Source organism: Bombus bifarius, unplaced genomic scaffold (assembly GCF_011952205.1).
Source record: "Bombus bifarius isolate JDL3187 unplaced genomic scaffold, Bbif_JDL3187 scf7180000008208, whole genome shotgun sequence".
In the NCBI taxonomy this organism is placed as follows: domain Eukaryota; kingdom Metazoa; phylum Arthropoda; class Insecta; order Hymenoptera; family Apidae; genus Bombus; species Bombus bifarius.
In genome coordinates, this window is record NW_022884511.1 from 851,538 (window position 1) to 866,210 (window position 14,673).

Sequence of the window (14,673 nt, forward strand, 5' to 3'; positions counted from 1 at the left end):
AAAACTATGTTAAAGTTAATTAGTGTGCACAAGATATTGCTCGATACTTATTGCTCGATAATTGAAAATGTTTATCTTCTAAATTAAGATACACATCATACATAAATTAAGTTTATTTTAAACCTCGTTGTTGAATGACAAGGAACGGCGAGGAACTTATTTTTTGTTTATCTTTAAGATTCAAGCTTTAATTGTAAGTTTTAGTTAAGCCTTACATTTAAATCTCAATTTCAAGCCTTCCTTTTAACTCTGAGTTTTAAGTTGCGTTGTTAGTCTGAAGCCTTAATTTTAGTATATTGTGAAGATCGATATATTTAATCGATATATCTGTCCACAGAAGCAAATTTTGTATGGACTTTTTGCTCTTTTCGTTGGTCTTTTGTTCTTCTCATTGAGCATACTTTATCTCTTTGAGTCATCCATAAATCGTGTTGCAAGTTTTTAAAACAGAAGTATCAAATTCTATGCTTCGTTTGTGATTTCCATTAATTCAAATCGCTGCTAAATATATTGATGTCACATGTAACACAAAAATGATAAATAAATCAGTTGCACACGAAAAAGCATCTTATGTCACATCTATTCTGTACCACGTCTGTGGTGATACGAAGTCCGTAAGATGTCAGGTTTGTTCTGTACTTCACATGTTATAATTTTACCTAACATAACCTAATAATAATCGCAGTTTAGATTTGTAGAAAATGGCAAGTCGTTTAAACGTTTTATTAACATTTGTACGTGGTCATCGACAGTATTCAAAAGCATGGCATAAAGATGCTGTCACATATGAGAAAATTAAATATTATCCAGTGTAAGAAAAAAGATTCTATTATGTTTTATATATATGAATATATTTTTTATCTATGAATATATCATGTTTTACTTGTGTTTATAAATTGTTGATGAAAAATTACTTTTTGTTTCAGTAAAAAAGATCATGTAGATCCTCCAATTACACCATCAAAAGTTTTGATGGTTCACAGAGTAAAACCTTGGAAGGGCAATCCTTATTGGGAAAAAGATATACTTACAGATTTAGGATTTGAAGAGAGAGTAATAAATTAAACTTAAATTTAATTTTAACATTAATTTATGGCTTTCTTCAACTTTGTGCTCCATATCATCTTTTGCAGAAAAGAGATCCAGTATTCGTAAAAAATACGCCAGAAATTTGTGCTATGCTTTGGAGAGTAAAACATCTAGTAAAAATTGTTCCAGTAAAATTACCCAAAAACTTACCAAATACAGTCGATGATTTAACGGAATATTATGTACATGAAAATGGAACAGTTTACAATACTGGAAAACTTGACCCTGTACGTTACCAAGCCACAATGGAATTTAAGAATTCTGTAAAAAAGATGAATCATTATACTATCCGGGAACAGCTAAGGCAAAAATGGATAAAAGGAATTCTTATATAATATAATAAATATCATATGTATAGGAAATAGAGAAACAGCCATTGAATAAATAATACACTTTATTTATATAGGCAATCATAACAACGCTTACTATATATTAATTTTTAAATAGTGTTCAAATTTCTTAAAAATGATTAAAGTTTTTATGTCTTATAAATAATATTTTATTACTAATATTTTACAACCACATACATTAGTCATTATGTATTATTATAAAAAATCTCATTGAAATCTATGTCCTTGCAAAATTTTGAACCTTATTTGCATATTATAAAGTAAAGAAAATAAGAAAATTATTACTCCTTGCCAAAAACCTTTATCATTTGATCATTTAGGAAATCAGGTAATGATCAAATGTAATATTGATATGTTTCATATAAAAAATATTTTTAATCTTAATTTAATAAATTAAATAAATCTTTTTAGAGATTAAATATTTTCAGAACCAAAGTACTTATAAAATTTGTACGAATCTGCTATATCAATATTTGCAATAAAAATGATTGCTTCTTAAAAACAATAAAATATTTTAAATTTAATAATATATCAATAAATAAAAGTTTAATAATCAATATTATTATCAAATAGATTTTATTTATTTATATAAATTTTACAAAAAATTTTTAATATGAATAAACATATTTATTTAGACATATTCTATAGATCTTGATTATTTAATTTTGTCTTTAATTTTGTCTCATTCTGCCTTCTCAATATCATGTTTAAGTCTATTACCAATATCAATTAAAGTAAATTCATATTTATTAATTAATATTTATACATTACACGTATAAACTATTTTATAAACAATTTGGTGTAAGTACCCTGAACGTTGCGCCAAAAAGAAATTTAGTCTAGGAAATATTTGATCCCTTTATTTGGCAAATATGACATAAGACAAATATTTTAATTTTTCTCTTACCATAAGATACATACATATGCCAATCTTATGTACATTTATACGTTCCTCGATTCATGCGAACGTTGTTAACTTCTTCAAGGTGATTTATAAGAGTTAAAAATAAGTGTATAATTCGAAAAATGTCAGCGATGGATGACATTCTTGAAAGTTGGGAAGAAATTGAAGAATCAGAGGTGAATTGTTTTTTACGTAATATTTGAGATCGTGTTATTTAAACTTCATTTGATAATGAAATAATTATCTTAACCTATACTATGGCAGACGTACCTAAAATGTTAATTTTAAGTTCATTATTGTCAATAATACGAATTTGCATATTGCTACCATGAAAATAGATTATCTTTGCGAATTATATTTATATAACACTACTTACTGTTAAATAAATAAGTATCCATGTGGTTAATGATAATAGTGAAAATAAAAATGTATTTTACTTGAAAATATATATTTCTGATTGAATTAAAGTATGTTACTTTTAAATACTGATATATCTATTAATTTTATAGATATGTAAAATGTAGAACATTAAATATTTTAGACTTCTATCTTCTAAATAGGTTATTACTGAAATATACATAGAACAAAAGCACTGATACAATACATGGTTCAATGCATAAGTTTGTAAGTATTAAAAAAATGTATTAAAGAATTTATATAGATCTTCATCCACAATATCTTTCTTATTTAAATATGAAAACAAAATTACACGAAGAAAGTAAATAACATATGATATATTCATAAAAGTATTACAAAAATCTAAATTCAAACAGAATACTTAGAAAATGAGACAATACTAATAGTTTAAATATTTGTACACTGAATTGAATATTGTGTTAATACTTTTGTTCAATACTGTTGTATCAAGTAACATTATTTTATTAAATACTTCTATATCTTAATAATAGTCAAATTAATTAAGTAATATTCAATAAATTTTAGGTGCTTGATAAAAAATTAGATGCCCTTCAGTTGAATGCAGTAGAAGCATTGGAAGAAATAGAATCTTCTAGGTAGGTTTAGAAACATCAAATATATATATGAAAATATATATAAGTTTAAAAAGAATATAAACCTGGAATTTAGAATTATCATGTGTTAAATATTGGGTTGAATGAAAAGTTATTGAATTTGCTGTAGAATATTGTTATAACATTATTATGTAATTCATTAGTCATTATCCTTTTATTTTTCATAACCTTATCTAATACATGTTCTATGCTTGAAGTTATATCTTGATTTATTCAGTTATTCTTTTGTTATAAAAATCATTAAAAAATGTTTCAAATTCATATTCGATACTTATTACTTTATGAGTTTCAGAAGGGCACTACAATTATATATACAATAAAGAACATTTGTGAAATATATGGAGAATCTATTGTTAAGATTTGAACCTATCAAATATGATTTCAAAAATATCAATCAGGAGATGTTGATATATATGATGAACCATTATCGAAGAAACTAAAATTAATAAATAAAGATGATTTATAAATGACAAAGATTGTAAATAATCTTATATTAAGATTGTAAATAACCTTATAATGAAATTTTAATATGTTCCAAATATGTATTGTTGAAATGCTCCGTTATTTTGGAATGATTATGAACTCTGTATATACTTTCTGTATTCGCTATGTGAAAGAAAAGAAAACAAAGTAAACTGTGTAACAAAATATACATTGAAAATTCTACAGTAATGGAAATTATTTTTTCAATGGTTACATATAGCAAAAGGCAGATATTTCATGATAATGCTTGAAAAAGATAATACTACAAACCAATGGAAAACAAAACACTTGATCAGGAAATACACACAGGAAATAATCTATTACAAAGTTTTGTAAACAAATTAAAGACTTTGAAATAAGTTATTAATAATTGGCACAAGTAAGTGAATACCTGGAGAAAAAGCACTGGAGAAGCAAGAGTTAATATGAAATAAATCATGTTTTATTAATATATTTGTTTACATGTGATGAATTTAGAACTCAGAAAAAGAGTAAAAAGAATTAAGCTAGGAAATTATACTCCAATGCTCCATATTCATTAAACATAGTGTCATTTGGTTGCCATTCATTCAGATTGTTGTAAAATCTAGGTGGGAAAGGAATGAGATTCTTATAGAGAAGGAATCAAAAAGTCTGTGGAATATTAGGGAAGCATAATAGAAAATATCAGAGATTATATCATTGATTGAACAATTCAATTTGTATAAAAATAATACAATGCTGTCTATAACAGAAAAAGTGGAAACTTTCCACTCAACCCAATATATAAAGTAATATATAATTCTATGGATAAAAAACTGCTAGCATGAAAGCACTAATGTCATAAAAAGATATTTGCAATGCACAATTTTAATTTACAATTATTACTTAATTGCTTGATGTGAAGTATTACAAATGAAAAAATGTTAATAGTATAAAAATAGTTATAGCTTAATATATCATTTTGTAATGCCTTAGTTTCAAAACCAGTCACAATACGAGTACCAGGATGATAATGTTAGGGGAAGATGGTATGCGATCTCAATATGTACCTCCAAAGCCAACAGTAAAAATATTGAAAAGACCTACAAGAGATTCACAAGGTAGTGGTGATGGACCATTAGTAAATGGGGATAAACCAAAACAACCTATTAAATCTTTAAAACAGGTATATTTTCACTATTTTAACATGAAAAGTGTTACAAAAATAGTATAATTAAAAATTTTTTAGAGGGAACAAGAATACGCAGAAGCAAGGAAAAGAATTTTAGGCGAAGAGAAAAGTCCAGAGGAAAAATTAATGCAAGAAATAAATAAAATTCAACCAAAACCAATAACTCCAAGTAGCAGTGGGCTACCAAGTAATGTTCTTCGTATGCCTATTGGACCAGATGGAACACGGGGATTTAATGTACGCAGGTAGCGCGTCTTCCGGGGTTCAGTTCTTTCCACCCATCCTTTTCCTCCTCTTCCTTCACCTTAACATAGGGAAGAGAGGCAGCTATGAGGCTGATGGCAGAAAACAAACTAATCTTTCTGACCAAGTATGAGCAGAATGCTCTTTCAATTTTGAATGGAGCATAATAAGAACTGTGCTACAGGACACTGTTATAGACAGATTATATACATAAAAAGACCAAGGCTATAAATTGGCGAAGTTAAGTCATTATAGAACTGATAATATTTTTTGCTGGTATAATATAACCAGTTTTGTTAATATCTACTATGTTTAACGAAAATATTGAATTAATTGAAATCTACAACTCTCATTCTAAAAACATTAAAACGAAATGTCTAATTGCAATATGGTATAAATTAAATTATTTTGCTTTTTACAATTGTACATGTTTTTCAAAATATTGAAACTAATTATATAATAAAAGATTTCTCTTTATATCCCTCTTCGTTACACTTGAGTAGTTATTTGTTTTCTAATTATATACATATATATATATTATATATATTATATATAATATATATGATATATACATATATAATTTTATTTTTTTCCATTTTATAAATGGAGTGTTATTATTATAAACGGAAAACATGTAATTTTATAAATATATAATTTTCTAATTTTTAAATATATATTTTTATGAAACAGTTAATTTTACCAGAAATTTTTCAGATATTTACACTTTTTATTACTTTTACCATGTAAAAAATTAATAAATATCAACAACACATAGTAATATTCATTACTGTCATATTGTCATACAGGGTAGCCCAGCTAAATCTGCCTTATTTATTGTTGTATCACAAACTTATTAGGACAAAGGTATAGTATTTCAAGGTCCACATACTACATGCGAGACTGAAAATAGTTTTTACTCATGGTCACTTTTGTTTTTACAAGACTCCAAGGTCATTAGCATGTCTTTTAATAGAATCTTATATTTATTGTTCAATATCTTTGTAGAGTGTGAAAAAATAAATTCAACGACCTCCATAACCACATCTTTCCCAACGTATTATTTCAAGATATTTACGTCTGAAGTATGTAACATTTTCATGGATATTTCATAAAGTCGCGGGAGGCCTTACGGAGAGGTTATGTTTATATTAAAGCATTGTTGCCAGATTTATTTTCACTATGGTTTGTACCATGTTTGTACTTAAACTAGATTGTGAATAAATAGTGTAGTTGGTAGTCATGAAATTAATATGGTGGTTGAGAACGCGTGCTAAGTGTGGGTAGTTCGACTGATAACAGAAAAGTATATTTTTCTCATTTTAAATAAATAAATAAATTAATACGAAAAAACATTCTGCATTACACATAAATTTTATGTAATACGCATTCTGAAAATATGGCAGAATCAGTTGGACCAATACTTCATGTAATTGTCGTTGGATTTCATCATAAAAAAGGATGTCAAGTAAGTCACTTGCTATTTTAGTTAAAAAGGCTTAGTAATCTTGTCTTTTGAGACACTGTATTATGTATTTTTCATGATAAAATCCTGTATGGTGTATTGTAATGTTTAAATCTTGTCATCTTTTTATATGTAATATATTATAATCGTATTTTTACTAAATAATGTTTCAAAATTAATTAACTATAAACATTTTTACATTTATAATTTCTATAGATGGTATTATATGTTATTATTAGGTAGAGTATTCATTTCCTCCTTTGGTGTCTGGAGCTCCGAATGAATGTCCATTAGGTTGGAAATATTTACCAACCCTTGCTTTACCAGATGGATCTCATAATTATGACGAAGATACAGTTTACTTTCATTTACCTAGTTTGAATAATCCAAAACGTACAATATATGGTATTTCATGTTTTAGACAAATTCCTGTTGAGGTAACTAATACATTAAATCTTTTATTTTCTATATGTCTTAAACTTGTTTTATTTTTTTGGCAGATTGCTCTGGTGGCAATCACAAGTACAGTAAAAATCTTAAATTGAAGCAAAAATGAGTTCCAATAGAGAATAATAACAACTGTAATAATATCTTTTTTTTTACAAGCTTAATAACGTTCAAATGTCAAACTTCAATATATTTTGTTACATGTTGTGTAATTTTCGAGAAAAATAGTTTTGAAAATAAACCTTATGTAATTAAATAAATCTGCAAATTTTATGATGCTCATAGGAAAATTTATCAGTATATTTTATCAATATATTGTCTTTTACCAATATATATTTTTCTTTTATAAATCAGTCTTGTCCTGATTGGTAAAAGACAAATATATTGATAAAATGTACTTAATCAATCTTGATTTTATATATTTACATAGTATTTCAAAGTTACAAAAATATTTCAAAAACTCAATAATTCAGAAGATATTATCTACAAAATTTGTTAACATTTGATTTTGATATATTTAACTACCATTATATATATATATATATATATATATATAGATATATGTTTTCTTTAGTATTGGCAAATACTTTTAATATCAAAAAATTTAAGTAATTTCTTATTTTACAGTTCTCCAGATGAAATTTTGTTTTTAAAAGTTTGAGAAAAGCATCATTACATTTACTTAAACTCTTCCCTACAACATGTCAATTTCTTGCATGTGGTTCATTTGGAAGTTAGCATCACAATAAACCATTAAACATCATCTAATGTGCAAATTCAGGTAGGAGGCCAAACAATTCTATGGCTAATTGATGGTTATATATGTCAATATTGTTTATATATCAACTGCATTGTAAATGAATGTCTAAAGTTTGATTCTATAAAAAAGTATGCAGTAAAATATCTGTACTACAATATAAAATTTTAAGCTTTTTTTCTCGAAAACTATACAACTGATCAAAAGAGTTTTTCCTTACCTCTTCTTTTATAAAAGAACTACATTCTTGTCAATTATGTTGTGTATATTTGCTATACTGTGTATTTTTATATTATGAAAAATGATACTATTTAAACATTTATGTATTTTCAGAAATTAAAAAATCGTACATCTGATATAACAAGAGGTACAGTTCAAAAATCTGTGTGTGTATTAAGCACTTTACCATTATACGGTCATATTCAAGTAAAAATGGCACTGATAACACATGCATATTTTGAAGAAGGTGACTTTAGTAAAGTATCATTATTGGAAGATACTTATCATCACCTTAATTCTTGTATGAGTTGTGAGAGTCAAATACCACCACAAATCTTTGTTGGTAACTACTTTTTTCATTTTCAATTGTCAACAAGTATCATCAGAATCAAAATTATTTCATTCAAACATTTTCAATTCAAATGAAGATAGCTTGAAGAAATATTTTACATTAAAAAAATTTATATTTATAGGATTATCTGCAAGAGATTTTATATTGCAGTTCCGCCATAAAGTTCTTTTATTGTTTAAACTACTTCTACTAGAAAAAAAAATAGTTTTTTATCAATCACCAGTTCAACCATTATGTGCTACAATATTAACACTACTCTCATTGTATCCTGGCATGATAGAACATGGCTTACAACAAGCTGCATGTGTCAGGTAGTATATTTAACATGAAAAGAGAAAAGAACTACTTTCCTTTAATTATATTATTTTCATGAGTTATATTTCATTGTTTTTTTTAGACCATCCAGACCCATGTCTCCTATTCCTACATTTGATGAGGAAGAAATATCAATAAATAGCATTGATAACAATCTATCTTCTACAAATTGTGTCAAAGAAAGCATATCTGATAGAATGGCAGTGCATATTAACGGTAATTCAGATAGGAATTCATTATGCATAAACGATAATAAAGATATTGAAACTATGGAAGGAAAATGTATGGATGAATTTAAAAATATAACAGTACAAAAAAATAATAATGAAAATGAAAATTTAAATATGAAAGTTATTGAAGTTGAATCAGCACAAGAATGTACCAAATCTTATGCAGAAGAAAATAATTCTATATATTCTTCAAAGCCAAATGACAATATACACAGGGTACAGAGTATACATACAATTACATTAAGTACAACAGACACTGATAATACACTGCCACGTGATACAAGTAACGATGCACTTTCGGACGCACGTTTGACAAATAATATTACTCAAATTGCTCATATAAATCCGGAACTGTGCGGTTTACCCTTAAACATATTTACAAAGGTATGAGGATATAGATCAATAATCCATATTATATGTAAAATATGATAAATTGTTAATAATCTATTAATATATTTAAGGGTTATCTATGTTTGCCATACCTGTCTTTACCATATTTAGATCTTTTGGCAGATATTAATGTCAGAGGATATATAGTGGGTGCAACAAATGTTTTATTTAAACAAAAAAAACAACTTATTGATGTATTAGTAGAGGTAAATTTTAAATGGAGTATTTTGTTTCGAAAAAAAAATATAGTACTAGTGACAATCTGCTTTATTAAAACGTGTTAAGGTTGAAAATACGAGGATAGAAACAAGCGATCCAGAATTAAGAAGGCAATTACATCTTACAACTGAGGATCTGAGATTTGCGGATTACATAGTCAGACATGTAGCAGAGCCACGCAAAGATATATTTTTGGATGGTGTAGGATGGGAAGGTGGAGACGAATGGATTAGAACTCAATTTCGAGTTTACTTATTGAGCATGTTGAGAACATCTATGCAGCAAGATACTCGTCAGTCTGATCATTACAATTCTGCATTTATAGCTGCTTGGCGCTCGACGAATAACTATAAGATATGGAGTAATTCTAATAAACCAGAAATTAATAATATAGAACCAGGTCATCCATTTGCAGGACAATTATCAGTGCAAGATATGAAATTACGATTATCACAGTAAGTATCTAATAATCACGGTAATAAAAAATGGGATAATAAATATATAGAACTAAAGTAATACATTCATTCTAGTACAATGCAAAATACAGAAAGTGGTAGAAAATTAAATCAAGCAATGGCATCAACTGGAAGAGCGGTTGCAACAACTGGGAAAGCAGTAGGTAAGTCCATTTATGCATACAGATCTTTCCATTTAAGATAACAATAAGAAATATCTCCATATAATATAAGAATATATTTGGGGAAGGAATTGCGATCCTTTTTTATTTTTTTAAATAGAACTATGTAAAAAGATTTACAAATTTTTACAAAATTTTTCAAATGAGGATTCAATAAATTTTATTATTATATGAAAAACTAAATTATTTATGTTTTATTAATAATCAACTCATAAATTTCTATAAGGTCATATTTACCATTATATAAGAATCTAAATTCGTAAAATTAAAAATATGCGTTACTAGCAATGCTGATGGATAAATTGCAACATTTATTGTTGAACTAATAACTTATTAATCGACATAAAAATATATGTCGACTTCGTGGTTATCAAACCTTTAAGATTTTTAAACATTTGATTTTTACCATTTCGATCTTTCTATAGCTAGAATTAACGAACGTTAGCGTATTTACTAGGGGCTGATCATAATGCAAGGCCCTAGTATAAATACATGTATAACTGAATTGATGGCAGTGGTAGGATTACAATATTTCTTAAGATAATTGTAGTAGCTATATTGATTATTATATATTCCTGCATTTACATTATTATAATACTATACAATAAAATAGTCAATGTTATGTTTAATATTCGTTTGCAGTTTAATAATTAGAATTATCTCGTTATTTCAATCTAAAGTAAATTTCAAATTCTAACTAATGAAAACGCACGAGTAGTACGACAGAATTCGATTCGATTGTTGCAATCAGAACTGGCAGAAGAGTATCAATCGAATTGCAAGGAACCTTGTGCATTAATTTCGAAGAAAAGGACTTCTTTTTTGTTTGCGTTTCAATTACATATTTAAAGAAAAGATATATCCGTAGTAATAAATTTTATTTCAACTTTTGCATAATGTATAGTATGATTTATACTATACATATTATTTCTGTCTTATATATATTTCTTTTTCTTCCATGCTTTTGTCTATTTATTTCTGCATTCACTTTTTTATTTTTTTTTTTTTTATTCGTTTATTTCTTTTTGCCGTGTCCGTTTTTCTCCATTCGTAACTCTCATTCTCCTTCTTCTCGTATCTTTACCTCAAACCTTCCTGCATTCTTAAATGAATTTGAAGCAATATAGGAATTGCTTATTTTTAGTACTTTTAAGAATGTTAAACAATTTTCAGGACTAATTGGTTGCTATTGAAGACGTATGCAAAATTTGTTAAAAACTTGTTAAGCCGTTAATAAATTTGCATGAGAAAGGTGATATAGCCTGCTTTCGGAAAGAAAAAGGTTATAAATGATTGTAAATTTATTTATACAATAACCTTCTTCCCTTTCCAATTTTTTATTTGTGAAAATAACTTAAGAAATAATATTCATATTATCAATGCTAGCAATGTAAAGATCTAGATTACATTAATCGTAAAGAAATTTCTCAAGAAATACTTCAAACCAGCTCCGTTTTCGATAATCACCGACCGGTACAAAAATATTATGATTTGCACATTAATCGCAATTACGATCAGTCTGATCTTAATAATTTCTAAGAATTATTAATATTTATATACTAAAATGGAGAGAAATGCTGTTTCTATTAAAACGTATTGAAATATTTGATTAAAACATTTCATTAACAAAAGTTATAATTTTCGCTGAATCATCGAAATTCCATTTCCAAGACTCCGTAACAAAACATCGAATGGATGTCATGAAAACATTGTTAAAAGACAATGAATTCTTTTTTTAAATAAGTGTGCATTATTTATTTGCAAAGATTAATATTCTGCGAAATCTTTTATCATCGAGTTTTATGTGTAATGCGTCTACAATTCCAAAGAATATTAAATCCATCATTCACAACAAACCATGTTTATTTTTCAAGCAAGTTTTTTTTTTTTAAGTTGAAAGAAAGAAAGAAGTCTTAGAAATTGAGTCTTTTACTACAATAGAGGCACGAGAGATACCGAAACCAGTATTTGATATCGCAGACTGCAGGCTCACATTAATATTGTAAAGTAAAAAAAAAAAATAAAATTTAAATCCATACGAAATTGTAAAATCACAATTATAACTCAATGTTATTGCATGAAATGTGGCAAAGATTATTTTCAAGGCTGTCATCTTTTTTTAATGACCGCTTTGCAAGTTACCACTGCTATTAAAGGACATGACAAAAGTTACTGCATGAGACGGTGACATCATTCGCATCTTCCAAAATGGAATGGAAAATATGCGACATATGAATACTGAGAACAAACGATACATTTTTGAAATTCCTGAAACTCTCAACATTTGTCTGTAGAGATTGTACCACTTGAATCATTAAATCATATTCATTATATATCTTTTGCACCAATGGTTATAGGAAAAACCTGTTCAGAACCTGTTCACACGAGATGATACAACAGGATAGAAATTCCTCTGAGGATCATTTTTTTGAGAAATCTCAATTCTTCGGATAAATTAAAAGATAGTTGTCTTATTTGTTAGGTGGTGCACTGTCACAAGCTAAAGGAGCTTTCTCTAACTGGTGGAGTACATTAACGACAGTTCAACCAGTAGAGGAAGGAAAGGCTGCTGACAATCAAACCTCAACCATACATCAAACACTTTCAAATATAACTAATAAAACTGCTGTTGAAAACGAAGAAATTAATGTATCTACTAATAATACAAATTTCGGGATGGTTGCGGATTAATACGAAACGATATACAAATTCCAGTTATTTGTTAAAATGATTATGAAGCTAACATTTCTTTCGAAACGCATAAGGAGTCATCTCGAAGTGACTATTAAAAATTAATAGGAAGAGTTTGTATTTTCTCTAACAGAAGTCATCCACATTTAGTAGACATAGAGAAATAGTGAAAATAGACAAATTCGGTAATAAAATCTGAGAAAGGCCATTGTTTCTTAATAATATATAGAAAATTATTACATTTTCATTAACTTCACTCGTTAAACACTCATCCACAGCTGAAAAAAAAGTTAATACGCGTGAATTAACTTCGAAAATATAAAACTCGTACACGTAAGAATTTTGTAGTTCACTTCGGGATGACCCTTTGCTAGATGAAAAAGTCTGAGATCGGAGCCTCCATATCTAATAGACAGGAGTAACATGAGGAATCATCGAGGGTGCCTTAGCGGAGTTGTATAGGTTGCAGTTGGCTAGCCGACAAAGTACGAACGAGGCGGGTTCGATTTTTGCTGTCAGGACTCTCATTTTTTCTCGACTCCTACAAGAGTGATAGTACATCTACTATCTCTAAATAAATATGGTAGAATAAAAGTAATTTATTCATACTATGCAGATAGCATGTATGTAAAACAGAGAAGTTAGCTACTTCTCAGAAATAGATCATGTAAGAAAAAGTATAAATCACAAACCAGATAGTATAAGTACTTGTAATAAAATTTTGAATAATAGAATGTATCAATGTGATAAATGTGCTGAAGAAAGGTATAATGTATATTTTTATGTTAATATTTCGTTTTATTAGCTCGTTAATTATTTTCTTCCCGCGATTGTTGTGATCTTTCTAATCGAGTAATAGTAACCTTATTAAATAAATATAAATTATTTTGCAACAATATTTATTTTTATTCATGCGGTAAGATATATTTTATTGACAAGTACCTGGACCTTTATTTTGTGTGTGTGTGTGTGTATGCGTGTGTAGTAATATATGAGAAAGAGAGAGAGAGAGAGAGAGAGACAAAATGGAAGAAAGTATTTAAATATCCAATTGAAACCGATACTATTATAATAATATTATTATATATATTATTATTATATATATTATTATTATATATATATTATAATAATATTATAATTATAACATTATTTTATAATATTTCAATACACATTATATTTTTCTTCTTTTTTTTTGGAAGACAGTCCACATTTTATTTAATAGTGATTAGCTTTCATGGAGAAATTAAAATAAGGTGCTCTGTACATATATTTTATACTTTTTACGCAGATTACCATCTTTGTTTTAAAATATAAAAAGTTTTATTTAATTTTAAGTATAAAACGTTAGAAATTCTTTACAAAATATAAAACGCGCGTTAATCTTATACATCTAATTAAACTAGAAAAACCAAGATATGTGTAATAGTTGTAATCTTTTTCTATGCAAAAATGTTTAAACAATTTAATGATTTTTATAATCTCGAAACCAAAAACAGTAATGTATTATTTATAATATACTACTGTATCTGTATAAATTATATACGGAATATAAAGAACCTAAATTCCACGCTTATAACAAATATATAGAATATTTACATTATGTTAGATTAATAGATAAGCAGTCAACAATGTATGTATTTAAGTAAGATAGGAAATTCATTAGAAATCTGTTTCATTAACTAATTATACCGCAATATTTTA

General features: G+C 27.0%; 3 protein-coding genes across 6 annotated transcripts; all 3 read left to right on the top strand.

The window, feature by feature from the left end:
- The first annotated feature begins 632 nt into the window (after positions 1-632).
- Positions 633-1,502, top strand: LOC117210654 (39S ribosomal protein L30, mitochondrial). The gene is made up of 3 exons (XM_033453869.1): positions 633-811; positions 927-1,053; positions 1,134-1,502. Exons 1-3 carry the CDS (start codon positions 702-704, stop codon positions 1,422-1,424), a joined length of 528 nt encoding a protein of 175 aa, XP_033309760.1. The 5' UTR covers positions 633-701; the 3' UTR covers positions 1,425-1,502.
- A 721-nt stretch (positions 1,503-2,223) lies between these two features.
- LOC117210682 (SUZ domain-containing protein 1) lies at positions 2,224-5,745 on the top strand. 3 transcript variants are annotated; one of them, XM_033453930.1, is made up of 5 exons: positions 2,224-2,519; positions 2,853-2,967; positions 3,286-3,356; positions 4,815-5,004; positions 5,068-5,745. In XM_033453930.1, exons 2-5 carry the CDS (start codon positions 2,956-2,958, stop codon positions 5,257-5,259), a joined length of 465 nt encoding a protein of 154 aa, XP_033309821.1. In that variant the 5' UTR covers positions 2,224-2,519; positions 2,853-2,955; the 3' UTR covers positions 5,260-5,745. The 3 variants fall into 3 exon arrangements, with proteins under 3 accessions (XP_033309821.1, XP_033309822.1, XP_033309820.1); XM_033453931.1 differs by having other exon boundaries at positions 2,904-2,967; XM_033453929.1 differs by lacking the exon at positions 2,853-2,967 and having other exon boundaries at positions 2,226-2,519.
- A 633-nt stretch (positions 5,746-6,378) lies between these two features.
- Positions 6,379-13,644, top strand: LOC117210675 (late secretory pathway protein AVL9 homolog). 2 transcript variants are annotated; one of them, XM_033453914.1, is made up of 9 exons: positions 6,379-6,718; positions 6,955-7,152; positions 8,253-8,481; positions 8,612-8,801; positions 8,888-9,419; positions 9,497-9,631; positions 9,711-10,099; positions 10,175-10,263; positions 12,764-13,644. In XM_033453914.1, exons 1-9 carry the CDS (start codon positions 6,650-6,652, stop codon positions 12,970-12,972), a joined length of 2,040 nt encoding a protein of 679 aa, XP_033309805.1. In that variant the 5' UTR covers positions 6,379-6,649; the 3' UTR covers positions 12,973-13,644. The 2 variants fall into 2 exon arrangements, with proteins under 2 accessions (XP_033309805.1, XP_033309806.1); XM_033453915.1 differs by lacking the exons at positions 6,379-6,718; positions 6,955-7,152 and adding an exon at positions 7,866-7,943.
- Positions 13,645-14,673: the final 1,029 nt, after the last annotated feature.

Coding starts and splice junctions, on each gene's coding strand:
- LOC117210654 (XM_033453869.1), top strand. CDS start 702: ATGGCAAGTCGTTTAAACGTTTTATTAACATTTGTACGTGGTCATCGA. Junction 812..926: donor AAAATTAAATATTATCCAGT/GTAAGAAAAAAG, acceptor TTTTTGTTTCAG/TAAAAAAGATCATGTAGATC. Junction 1,054..1,133: donor ATTTAGGATTTGAAGAGAGA/GTAATAAATTAA, acceptor CATCTTTTGCAG/AAAAGAGATCCAGTATTCGT.
- LOC117210682 (XM_033453929.1), top strand. CDS start 2,466: ATGTCAGCGATGGATGACATTCTTGAAAGTTGGGAAGAAATTGAAGAA. Junction 3,357..4,814: donor GAAGAAATAGAATCTTCTAG/GTAGGTTTAGAA, acceptor GTAATGCCTTAG/TTTCAAAACCAGTCACAATA. Junction 5,005..5,067: donor CTATTAAATCTTTAAAACAG/GTATATTTTCAC, acceptor AAAATTTTTTAG/AGGGAACAAGAATACGCAGA.
- LOC117210675 (XM_033453914.1), top strand. CDS start 6,650: ATGGCAGAATCAGTTGGACCAATACTTCATGTAATTGTCGTTGGATTT. Junction 9,420..9,496: donor CCTTAAACATATTTACAAAG/GTATGAGGATAT, acceptor AATATATTTAAG/GGTTATCTATGTTTGCCATA. Junction 9,632..9,710: donor TTATTGATGTATTAGTAGAG/GTAAATTTTAAA, acceptor AAACGTGTTAAG/GTTGAAAATACGAGGATAGA.